The sequence below is a fragment of the Cydia amplana genome, chromosome Z, assembly GCF_948474715.1.
Source record: "Cydia amplana chromosome Z, ilCydAmpl1.1, whole genome shotgun sequence".
Lineage (NCBI taxonomy): Eukaryota > Metazoa > Arthropoda > Insecta > Lepidoptera > Tortricidae > Cydia > Cydia amplana.
The window spans coordinates 28,549,617-28,562,966 of record NC_086096.1 but is presented as its reverse complement, the minus strand read 5'-3'; the positions used below and the strand labels follow the sequence as shown (position 1 = coordinate 28,562,966).

Genomic DNA, 13,350 nt, shown 5'->3' with positions numbered 1-13,350 from the left:
AACATAACTTACCTACATACGATTGTATATTTGTATATTGTTAAAAGAGAATTTCCTTGTTTGGTATTTTCCCATAAATGTACGAAAGTAAAGGATACTGGTATCGAGAGACTTGCCCCCTGTTGCTTCTGAGACAGCAGCCAAAATGTAAGGAGTCACTTCCTTCCCATGGATGCCTTTTCTTTTGGCTTCTTGTAAAGCGAGGGTAATTGCTTCATTTATAACTGATTCTGTGAAATGAAGTACCAATTAACATATTTTACGGAAACGGTAGTGGTTACAGGTCTAAAGTTTTCGTAGCATGAACTGCGCCAAATTGAGAGAAAGTACATCAGGCCAGGCCAACCATACGTTTGTGAACGTAGTTTATAAATGTTCCTTCCTATTGGTCCCACATATTTCTCCAATGCACTGGGCATAGGTACATATGTAACATCCTACAAAGGCATCTGTTACTTAAAGCTGGAAACAAATTATCGGACGCGGCTGACGGACGCGGCTCTCAACCGCGACTTATAGGTATCTAGATAATGAATATACACTGAACGGTGCAAACTATCGGAGGTAAGCCGTGGACGTAACCTTGAGCCTTCGAACATCCGACAGAAATCTGGCGCGCTGGATGTTCCTGACTGTGCACACTTTTATGTCGCGCGCGTCAGCTGCGTCCGTCAGCCGCGTCCGATAATTTGTTTCCAGCTTTAGTCATTACGGTTGGCATGCATAGATGCAGACCTAATTTTATCTGTGACTGTACGCACCATCCATAGCATGTTCCTCCGGCACAGGTACAGCGATGACGGTACCGGACTCGAGACACAGCGCCCGCGCCGCGGCCAGCAGGCGCGCGGCGTGCGCGGCCGTGGGCGTGCGGTGCGGTGCTCGATGCCCCGAACGCCGAGTGTAGAATGCCGGAAACTCGTCTGATTCTCCAAACGCGCATACACACACGCCTTGAGTTTCCTGATACGCATAATAACCTGGTTTCAACACGCTCTACTATTATTAGTAGTGGCCCTGTTAAATTATAGTTCTCTAGGATTATGTATTTAATTTTATGTAATAAATAAATATATATATTCAAGGGTCGACTTGTCATGAATGGTAAAAGTATTCCGTTCTCAACAGAGGTCAAATATCTGGGGGTAACACTGGACCAGAAACTGACCTGGAACAAGCATGTGGACGGAATTATACAAAAGGCTAGATCAGCCTTGGCAATATGCTGTCGTTTAGCAGGCAACCGATGGGGTCTAAAACCCAAAATTGCCTTATGGCTGTACACATCTATAGTGAGGCCGATAGTGTCTTACGCCTCTGTAGCATGGTACAGGAAAACGACGCAGAAGGTAACAGTGGCGAAGCTTGGCAGCCTGCAAAGAACTGCCTGTGTCATCGTCACTGGAGCCATGTCATCCTCCCCGACGGCAGCCCTAGAGGCCATACTAAATCTACCGCCCCTTCACCTGCATCTGGAGTTGGAGGCGAAATCTAGTATGCTTAGAATAGCGGGCGCGAGGAGAGGTAATTGGTTATCGAAAACTCTGAGACTGTTTAAGGAATCAGTGTATGATATCCCTGTTCTTGGGATGCCATCCGACACTATGGCACCCAAATTTTGTCCACTCAAACATTACTCAGTGGAACTCCCCAAAAGGGAGGACTGGTCAAACAGTCAAATTAAGTGGAAAGAAGGAAGCCTAAGGTGGTACACTGATGGCTCCAAATCCGGATCTGAAGTAGGCTGCGGAGTATACGGTGAAGCGCCTAGGAAAAGCATCAGCTTAAACCTAGGACGTTTTTGCTCTATATTCCAGGCGGAGGTATACGCCATCCTAGAATGTGCGTCAATCAATCTGCAAAGCAACTACGGTAATCACACAATCTATATCCATTCGGATAGCCAGGCGGCACTCTTAGCCCTAACCTCTGATGTCACCACATCGAGGCTGGTTGAGAACTGCAGGCAACTATTGAACAATAACAAGCCAGGAACAAAGTTGTTCTACGTTGGGTCCCAGGGCATGCGGGTATCGTAGGAAATGAAAAGGCTGACGAGCTCGCGCGAGCAGGGGCTAGAGGGATAAACTACAGTCCTGAGCCGTTTTGTGGTATCCCCAAAAGCCTAACGCGGCTCACCCTAAAGACCTACTGTCAATACACAACAATTCAACTCTGGAGGGAAACAACAGGTTTGAACCATTCCAAAGCGCTTATCAAGGCCTTCAGCAAAAAGGCGTCCTCGAACGCCTTAGCGCTGTCTAGGAACCAACTGCGCAACTTGGTAAGGGTGCTTACTGGGCACTGTTGCCTAAATAAGCACATGCACACCATGGGGAAACGTGACATGGGGCGGTGCAGACTCTGTATGGAGGCAGAGGAGACGCACTTGCACATCCTCACAGAGTGCCCTTGCCTAATGCGTACTCGTGACTTAATCCTGGGCGGGCACATATTGCGCCCGGAGGAGGTAAAGTCTCTCGAGTTCAAAAAGATCCTGCAGCTATTTGAAGTTGCATGTTTGGATCGAGAGTTGTAGTAGGTGGCGATCACAATAGATCAGCGATGGTCGCAGTGATACATAGGCTTTGGAGCCTTATATAGCCCCTAACAAGAAGAAGAAGAAGAAGAAGGGTCGACTTGGTGCATTACATACCTACGTAGTGATGCAACAAATAGTACTTTTACGAATACGAGTATCAGTTTCAGAAGTTTTATATAGGTACATATTTAAATTAATAATCATTAATCATGTTTGTAAGGAAAAATTTAGGTACACAATTTCCCAACAAATGTTGATAAAAGCCAAAGGCTACGAGATAAGTGTACAGGAAAGCCAAGGATATGTACATCAGTTCTCTTCGAGGAAAGCTTAAAGTAACATCATACACAAAAAAGTTGTTCTTGGGAAATCGTATAAAATTCTATAATTAAATAAAATTGAAATTTCTTAGCGACGATGTCGTAATTTTTATTTAGGTATAAAACTTTAAATCTCGCAACTCTGTGGCTTTTTGAGTAAAACTTTATGAAACGTAATTGGTCTTTTTCATAAGTCTTTATAACAAAACTCACAACTCGTCCCTCTTTTAGGGGTATGTACCTACTTGTATTTATGATAATATGATTATTAATATTTATATTATTCTCTCAGCCTATTACTCCATCGGCAAGCGACTCTCGTTAATACGTGTACGAAATTAAAATAAACGATTAATAAAAAGTACTTACTAATACCGTTTTAACGCATTCACTACCCGATAACGTCAATTTTCCGCTACCTACGCAGGGAAGAGCTACGAACAGAGAACCTATAATATTTTATACCTACTTACTCGAAATTAAATACCAAATTTTATTTGAGGCGAAAAATGCAGCAAATTCGCGTCGCGAATAGTGGTCTTCCCATAAAAAAAATGAATTTCGTGCCTTTTTCTACTGACAAGTTGGGTATGATTCAGTATAATTTAGTATTGAACAGGCACGCTACGCTGAAGGCAGCAGATGTACCACTGACCAGGTATTCGAGCGTCTTCCCGATGTCGAGGATGGACTTGACGCCGCTGCAGACGACCGCGGCGCGGCTGCGGCCCAGCTCCGTCAGGTCCGCCGACACGTCCAGCGTGTTCTCGCCCTCGCGGTGCACGCCTCCTGTCACCCATACAACTAAGTTATGTAATCGTGTCATAAATGTCCTATCAATTGGTCTGTTTCTCTAGCAAACCATTGGAGTTTAATATTGGTTAAATTAAAAGTTTTCGACGTAACATACTATAATAGCTAGTGTCAAGTCGTGCGTAGAAGGAGAGCACACTGTTGTATTATCTTGCTATGCTGTCTCGTAAAATAAATCTCGTGTCACCTGGGCCCTGGGTATAATGCGGAGAATGCGACCCGAATGTGAATTATACGGGGCTTCCCCACAACCAATAATACACGAAGGACTGATAAAATAACTCATTTTAAGCTGTCGATTTATCTTATAAAACGATCAGCGGTATTGTGTACTTTCGGAAATAAGTAAATATGTTTTTTTGAAAAAATACGTACCGTTGAGTTCACATACATCTATACAAACCAACAATCCAAAAATATATTTACACGACCTTATTGTCAGTTTCTTAGAGGCGTGCAAATGTATTTTTGAAATTTATATTGTTGGCTTTCACGACTGGACCATTATATTTAAACTACCCGCTTCTTAGCGATACATTTAGATGGATTACACACAAGGGTGATCAGTTTAAGACTACTCTAGAAACCATCCGGAATTATTAGTACGACTAATACTAGCATCGCAAATAAATTAAAATAGTTCTGCCAAAGCAGTTCTTTATAAACTGTGAGTGATGTTGGCATTTTGGGATAGTTCATGACAAAATAAATAACCACAAATACGAGTCCCTATCCTATGGGTAAATTGAGACATAGGTTATTAGTTGTAGGAAAATATTTTGATTTCTTTTTAATTATTCTTAACTACCAGAGGATGGCGTGGCGGTCGGCGTCAGCATCGAGCGTACAATACGCTCGAAACGTGCGCCTCAGTGTGTGGCCCTCGGGCAAAAGGGAGTGCAGAACACGTTTAGAAACTTTGACTCGCTAATAAGCCCGCTCGTTTTCCCAAAAATACCAATAATTTATAAACAATAAACTGTATGCGGGCAAAGGTAAAAGCGTGGTAATATCTTAACCAACTTGAAAAAGATTTACATTGAAATCCGCTTTGGGCTATGAGCTATGAATATGAAACATTCAGACGAGGAGACACAGCTGCTATTTAGGTACTGAATATTCTTGCTACGTTTCGACAGGTATGCGAGAGTTAATAAATGTATGAGTAATTGCGCAGAGAAGTATGCGTCCAGTGGCCAAATAAAGTCCGTCAACCAAATCTTGTCAGTAGTAAAAGGCGGCAAATTTGAAAAATCGCGGGTTAGCAACACTGTGTTCGAATAATTCCAAAATGCGTGTCATCTGTGTTTTATCTGTGGAATGTGGATCGTGAACGACAGCCGTCACCTTATTTGTTTTCATTTGGTTTTCATTCTGAATCGTTTCTGTTTCAAGAGATATTTCTGCTGTCACAATTAAATACCAATACATTAAATAAGAATAAGCAAAGCTAAGGGGCCTACATTGTACAATCATGCTCGTTGATGGTAAACATTACTAAAAATTGAGGTTATAACAAGTACATACTGGAAGAACTCTTTCGAACTTTTAAGATTATGTTCAGTTTTTTTGTTTTAGTGTTAAAAGGCATAAATAAAATTAAAACGTATGCCTAAATCTATCCAACAAGACCATAAATTGTGTCCTGGAAACCGTCCATAGGCCCACATGTCTAATATTTTCAGCAATCAGTTGTGACTATTTACAAAGATGCAATAGAATACTACAGAGTATTATGCTTGGTTGAAGTGACCCGGTAACATTGGTAACTTCATTATATTTTTTCAATTAATGACTTGAATTATAGTGTAAGCTAAAGTGACCCTTATCTTATTTACCTTTAAATTAAATAAACACCCAAATATCAGTTGTTTTATTTTTAATATGTAATCCTATTGTACAATATATACCAATCAAAAAAATTACACAGGTATGTCATATTCATCCAGAAGAGTACACTAATTTACATTAACAAGTGGCATATTATATTGTAAATAACAAATATATGCACTATCTAATTATCTGCATTTTGATATGATTTTATTTTAGTAAACTTAGAAGACATAGATAGGGAACAAAGAGAATATAAGCACTACGATAGGGAGTTGTTTTTGATATCTTCAAATTTGTTCATCATTTTGATTAACATTGTTTTAACATCGCTTTTAAATTGTCCGTCCGTTTCAAATTTTTTCAATAAACCGCGAGTGACAATTTGAATTGACGTACGCAGGGCGCGCTCAGCGGAAAAAAAAATCTTTTGGTTCGATGTACATTGCTGCTTTTCTTAGCGCAATACTGCTCTTTGAGTGTTGCCCTACTTTAGTTTGCTTTACATTGCTACTGACAAGATTTGGTTGACGGACTATATATCGTAGTAACACATCTTTACTAATAAATAAATAGGTATGTTTTTGGATATATTGGCCGTAACTATTCATTAAGATGCTGACAGTGCAGCAACGTTTAGGTATGGAAATCACATATAGTTACATAATATATATTACAGTGGAACCTCGATAAGGCGAAATCCTCGTTAACACGAAATAAAACGCCATTCTCTTCCCTTCAAAGCCTAAAACCTCCATAACTCGAAATACTATTCACGACTATCAGTAGATACATTTTTACCTCTATAAGTCGAAAAATGAAATTTCAACTCTACAACTTGAAAAAAGTCTTATTGTTTTACCACCTCTATATCTCGAAGTTGTTTACTAACTAACCTCCTCTGTAACCCGAAAAAGATAATAAGAGTACTTTCTTCGTTTCTTTACCTCTCTAATACAAATTTTTCATGCGTTTTACCTCTGTAACTCGAAATCTCTTTAAGGCGAACAAAAACCTACAAGAACCTCTCTAAGTCGATGCCCTCTAGAAGACGAAACCTCGTTAAAAGGAAGTCTTTGGTGTTTCCCTTGAGATTCGTGCTATCGAGGTTCCACTGTATATATATATATATGTATCTCTGTCAAAGCATTTGTGTCAGTAGAAAAAAAATGCAAATTTAAAAAATGTAGACGCGAAGGTTAATCGTTCCACAGAATATGTATTTAAATTCGGTTATCTAGGATAACCTACCTATTGGCTACTGTAAAGCAATGCGAATGTTTAAATAGGTATTTTTAACCGACTTCCAAATCTCAAAGAAGGAGGTTATCAATTCGGTTGTATGTTTTTTTTTATTTTTTTTATGTTTGTTACTCCATATCTTCGTCATTACTGGACCGATTTTGAAAATTCTTTTTTTGATTGTATGTATATGCATACAGATTGGTCCCGTTTTTGTCAAAACCCAGTTCTGATGATGGGATCCATGAGGAATCGAGGGAATTCCTCAAATCTTAAAGGCATACATATAGTGATTTTTGTGTTTTTATCAACAAATCAAGCATATACATTCAAAAACGTGACATTTGATGAAGTGGAACTGCTGATAATGATCAGAATGGAACTCTTCAACGACGCATAGTTCACGTTTGGCGATTTGTCCTCTTCGTTATGTTTGTTAAGCAAGTTAAGTTTTTAAGCCACATTTTTGTCAAGCTCGAGTCTGATGATGGGATCCATGAGGAATCGAGGGAACTCTTCAAATCTTAAAGGCGTGCGTATAGAGATTTTTGTATTTTCATCAGAAAATCAAGCATTTTTATTAAAAACTGTCGCATTTGATGAAGTGGAACTGCTGATGATGATCAGAACAGAACTCTTCAACGACCCATAGTTCACGTTTGGCGATTGTCCTCTTCGTTATGTTTGTTAAGCAAGTTTAGTTTTTAAGCCACATTTCTGTCAAGCTCGAGTTCTGATGATGGGATCCATAAGGAATCGAGGGAACTCCTCAAATTTTAAAGGCATACATATAGTGATTGTTGTGTTTTTATCAACAAATCAAGCATATACATTCAAAAAAGTAACATTTGAGGAAGTGTAACTGCTGATGATGACCAGAACCAAACTCTTTAACGACGCATAGCTCGCGTTTGGCGATTTTTCCTCTTCGTTATGTTTGTTAAGCAAGTTGGGTTTTTAAGCCATATTTATGTCAAGCTGAAGTTCTGAACATGGGATCCATGAAGAATCGAGGGAACTCCTCAAATCTTAAAGGCACACGTATAGAATTTTCTGTATTTTCATCATAAAATAAAGCATTAACATTAAAAACTGTCGCATTTGATGAACTGGAACTGCTGATGATGATCTGAACAGAACTCTTCAACGACGCATAGTACACGTTTGGTGATTTCGAATTTCGACTTTGACTTGGACTGGGACCCGGACTCGGATCCAGATCCGGACTCGTACCCGGATCCGGTTCGGACCTGGACCCGGACCTGGACTCGGACTTGGACTCAGACCTGGACTGGACCCGGACTCGGACCCGGACCCGGACACAGACCCGACCTGGACCCAGAAAACCACTATGATACCTAAACTAAATAAACTACTATGATTACCTACCATAAAATGTAGGTATAAAGTATGATGAGGCCAAACCCCTCCCGCTCAAACCCCCGGACACCGCACCGCATATGCGCTGTTAAGTGGGTTAGGTTACAGAACCGAACAAAAGTACGTGGGTTAGGTTAGGTTAGAACTGCGAGCCTTACAGAAACGAAATGCTACTAGAAAAGTGGGTGGTTTTACCTCCTTTTCTACATAGCGCACCATCTACAATAATCTTTCACCGGGCCGCATAGAAGTCGGTTTTTTTTTCTTAAAAATTATATTTAAAAGCCTTTCCAATCACCACTGTGAAACATCGCCGCCCGTGTACTGAATCGAAAATGTGTGGTTTTATGGAAGTAGTTATGTTGGGCGCATCTGCCTCTATGATTCTGTAAAAGACAGTATTTTTAGGGTTCCGTAGCCAAATGGCAAAAAACGGAATCCTTATAGATTCGTCATGTCTGTCTGTCTGTCCGTCCGTATGTCGCAGCCACTTTTATCCGAAACTATAAGAACTATACTATTGAAACTTGGTAAGTAGATGGATTCTGTGAACCGCATTAAGATTTTCACACTAAAATAGAAAAAAAAAACAATAAATTTTGGGGGTTCCCCATACTTAGAACTGAAACTCAAAAAAATGTTTTTCATCAAACCCATACGTGTGGGGTATCTATGGATAGGTCTTCAAAACTGATATTGAGGTTTCTAATATCATTTTTTTCTAAACTGAATAGTTTGCGCGAGAGACACTTCCAAAGTGGTAAAATGTGTCCCCCCCCCCCCTGTAACTTCTAAAATAAGAGAATGATAAAACTAAAAAAAATATATGATGTACATTATCATGCAAACTTCCACCGAAAATTGGTTTGAATGAGATCTAGTAAGTAGTTTTTTTTTAATACGTCATAAATCGCCTAAATACGGAACCCTTCATGGGCGAGTCCGACTCGCACTTGGCCGCTTTTTTTAAAGTGCGATGTCGGGTGCCTTTAAATTTGATTTGATCTTTGATTATGATTATGATTTTTAACCGGCTTCCAAAAAGGAGAAGGTTATCAATTCGACCGTATTTTTTTGTATTTCTGTTACCTCAGAACTCCGTATTCTACTTGTTCTGTGTCCGCTATTATGAGTATGGAGGTAAGTATGATTTAATATTCGGTGATATTAAGCCCAAAAGTGCCATCTGCCGGTGTGAATTCAGGTGGCGTGGCAAGGAATTTGTTAATTAAGTACATCGTCCATTCGTCGCTCGCGCTGCGCCGCGCGTCCACTGCGCGGATAATTGAATTGCTACGTGAACGTCAGATCAATTCACACGTGCCCAATTTCGTCGATATCCAGTTACAATTTATCGGGAATATATTCAGGAATTTCACGCATACATTGAAATACGAATGATATGTGTGAAAATTCGTCGAAATATAGGTGACAGCTTATACTTTGTTATAGTTGTGTATAAATATAAATATGTATGTTTTGAACTTACTTATTATAAACTAGCTTCTGCCCGCGACATCTTCTGCGTGGGATAATGATAATGAATAATGATGATTAATTAAAACTATCCATGTCCTTCCTCGGGCTTCAAACTATCTCCATACCAAATTTTATCTAAATCGGTTTAGCTTCAGCTGCTTAACCGTGAAGAGGTGACAGACTGAGAAACTTCCGCATTTTTAATATTACAAATACGATAGAAATAAATAAGTAATTATAAAATACTTACCTAATTATAATTATACATTATAATGTCAAAATTAAATTCATATAAAGATTTAAAATCCTACGAGTACATTACCAGCACATCTTGTCCCATATATTGTCTTCTTCTTCACATAAGACGGATGTATCCCTACTATAATATAATGGCTATATGTTTAAAGTCCAGTGACACCTTTCAACTCTCAGGCCTCACAATGCTGTTGCCCTTGAGCGATCTTAGATACAGGATGTCACTTTTTGTGGGGGCCCATCTTGGGGGAGCGAGACACCACCTGCTGGAAATAAAATTGTATACCATTTTATTACGCAGGCGTCCGTTTTTATATCCTATACCATAACCCAGCATTTAGTCCTTCGCTTTCACCCAATAGCCTAGTTCATTTACAGATTCCATCAACTCCTTGTAGTCCTTACACCCTGGCGGGTGCTGCCTCTGCGTGCGTCCCATGACACGGGCAAGGGCAGCATCCGCCCCTTACATCTCATTAAAGTGTCAAAATGGCCACTGCGTGTTGGCTACGACTCTGCGCACGTCTCCCAAATATCCGGAAAATATACTAATAATTCAATAATCCCCACTAATATTATAATTGCGACAGTAATTCTGTTTGTCTGGTACCTCTTCACGGGTAAACCGCTGAACCGATTTAGATCAAATTTTGGTATGAAAATAGTTAGATGCCCGAGAAAGGACTTAGTAGTTTTTATACATTTTATCAATCATCATAATCATCATCGTCACCCCACGCAGACGTATAAGTGGGCAGAACTGTACAGAGGCGTATTTACAAATTTGGCGCCCCGGGCCATTTTGATTTGCCGCCCCCCTTCATCAGTGACGATATAGTATTTTATGCAACCGTTGTTTAAGAGAGGTCAAAAAAGGTGAGTGGCGTGAGCAGGGCCGGATTAAGCATGTCGGGGCCCCTAGGCAGTGCAATGCTCGGGGCCCCCTTACAGCCAATTCTACATACATAATGTTCAGTTGTTCAGTACAAGGATGTAAGTTTGCGATTTTAATTTCAACCTTCAGGTGTCAGTTGAGTCGATCCGAACATGCCGAGCGATGTCTTTTTCGCTCTTATTGCGTGGAAATAAAGCATTTTTCTATCAGTTTTTGCCGATTCCTTATCGCGTCAAGTGTGGGGAGAGCCCTTTTTTTCTCAATAGGAAGTTAAATATTTTGCCAGGCTGAACAGCGATTGTCCGACCATAAGACCATACGCCGAGCCACATGATTAAAATTAACCTAATAATATAGACTTTCCATGTATAAATGACACTTCATTCACCAATCAAGCTAGCATGTAGGTACAGAGTCAACTTGAAAAGCAGCAAAAAACGCGAGCGCAGCGAGCGCGAAATTTTTTGTGAAATAATTGTGAAAGCGTGTTAAAAAGGCCGGGCCGGGCCTAAAAATCCGAAGTTCCCCAGTGAGGCGTGCTTTCATGCGAGGTCAAAGCCGTGTTTCAGGATAAGCTCAGCTAGAGCACAGACGCCAACCAATGTTCATTGTATTAAAAAGCGAGGCCGCAGTCCGAGCTTGGCGCAGCGAGGCCAAAGGCTAAGCTGAAGAAGAGGAAATTTGGAAGACAAACCAAAAATTGAGGTAAAAAGTGAGGCTGAAGGTCGAGCTCAGCAATCTCCACTTTCCACTGATGAGGTTTTAGGCCCTCGAGAGCCTGAAATTCGAGCTCGACATTACAGACTTTAAAAGCTATAAAATAACATAATTTAGGTTCATAATCATCTAATGTTTCTGTGTCTGAGAAACTGATATTGGACATTAGGTATGAGTAGGTACCATATTTTTTTTAATGAATTTTGGCTATTTGGAACAAATATTTTTTTTTACGAGCGCGGGGCCGCCGGGGCCCCCTAGCCGAGGCGGGGCCCATAGGCAGTTGCCTACTCTGCCTTAGGGTTAATCCGGCCCTGGGCGTGAGTAAAAATTGTTAATAAAGGCGCCACGAGTATTTTTTGACTCAGTTAAAAAACAACGTTGCATACAATACTTTTTCTACGACCAAGCACTTACTTTGAAATAAAATTGTAACTTTAACAAATATTTTTAATTCAAGAAGTAGCAAAAATGGAGGGTACGGGCGGGGAAAGAATGAATGAATGAATGAAATTAAAAAAACAGGTCTATGGTTCACTTATTTGTCAGAGATGACATTTAAAATAAGGTTGGCAACACTGTATTTCATTCAATATTTTTTAAGTGGTCATTACACGAAGTATCGTAAAATCGCCAAATCGCATATATTAATAACAGAGATTGAATAACAAAATAACTCAAAAATCTAACCCTGAATTAGCCTGAGGCAGTTCCCAGGATACTGGCCGCGTTCCCTCTCTGCACAGTGAGGCTGAGTTTTTGGGCAAAATACCTAATTAATTATATTACAATAAAAAAACCATCTCTCCTTAATCTCTTATTAGTTTGGGATACTCTGTATAGATAGCTGTTGGATCTCCAAAATATAAATAAATAAATCAATAAAAACGCAAATATTCCCAGCATAATTTTTTTTTGTGAAAAGAGTGTAAAACTAAAAATAAAACATTTACAAGTAATATCTGTGTAGGTATTTACATTAAAATGTTAACTTAACATTCCTAAATTCAACGAACAAAAAATCGGTAGGCGTGTATGTATGTGACGTACGATATTATTACCTATTATTATACAAAAGTTTACCCTTATACACATTTCGTGTATTTTAAATTGAAAACTTGATTACTTATTTCTAAAATAACACACACACACACACACACACACACACACACACACACACAGGGCACACTCGGTACTCGTACATAGCACAATAGACCAGCATTTTGAACGTTCCGTCCGTCATCGCGTCGCTAACCGAACTGAGCGCGCGGCTAAAACTCGACTAACTGCTGTCGAGGGGCGAGGTAACCGAGTCGGGGCGGGGCGGTGCGTGTCCGTTCTGTATGATAATACTATTACTTATTCTGTGCCTCAGCATCTCGAACAAGGGTACTTTGCTTCTTAAAAATAGTGAGCAAAATGCGATTTTGCTCACTGAGTGAGACAAAATGATATTCAAGTGACTTTATAGTCAAATATCATTTCAACATGCGGGGTCTAATACAAGTTCGAAATACTTGGGTTCTATTATCTCTGTCCCTTTCACACTGTTAACAAAAAGAAACAGACAAAAAAAATATATATATTCACGGTTTATAATAGACCCCCGAAAAACTTCAGACCGCATCGATCCAAACCACGTATACGAGTATGAACACTATGAACTCTTAATAACTAATTAATAAAAATAAAGTTTAAGATTTGATAAAAACTGATAAAATACTATATTTTAGGTATTTTATTTATTGTACAATTAAAATAATGAACTCAAAAAATACACAGCGGGCTCAGCACGGTTCCATTTTTATTGACTATCACTATGCCCGTCACTTTCGCACTTACATACTTGTTAGAACGTGACAGGCATGGTGATAAAC

General features: G+C 39.6%; 1 protein-coding gene and 1 long non-coding RNA gene across 2 annotated transcripts in view; one reads left to right on the top strand and one right to left on the bottom strand.

Moving 5' to 3' along the window:
* Nucleotides 1–9,037, top strand: part of LOC134661440 (uncharacterized) — a 130,202-nt gene extending 121,165 nt beyond the window's left edge. Inside the window, exon 2 of the long non-coding RNA XR_010097954.1 lies at nucleotides 8,886–9,037. This is a non-coding gene — a long non-coding RNA (uncharacterized LOC134661440). The remainder of the gene's footprint in view (nucleotides 1–8,885) is intronic.
* Nucleotides 1–13,350, bottom strand: part of LOC134661417 (uncharacterized) — a 141,384-nt gene that overhangs the window by 127,027 nt on the left and 1,007 nt on the right. Inside the window, exons 3-5 of the mRNA XM_063517496.1 lie at nucleotides 3,518–3,651; nucleotides 762–963; nucleotides 99–230 (exon numbers count right to left, since the gene is read on the bottom strand). Coding sequence (XP_063373566.1) covers nucleotides 99–230; nucleotides 762–963; nucleotides 3,518–3,651 — 468 coding nt within the window. The remainder of the gene's footprint in view (nucleotides 1–98; nucleotides 231–761; nucleotides 964–3,517; nucleotides 3,652–13,350) is intronic.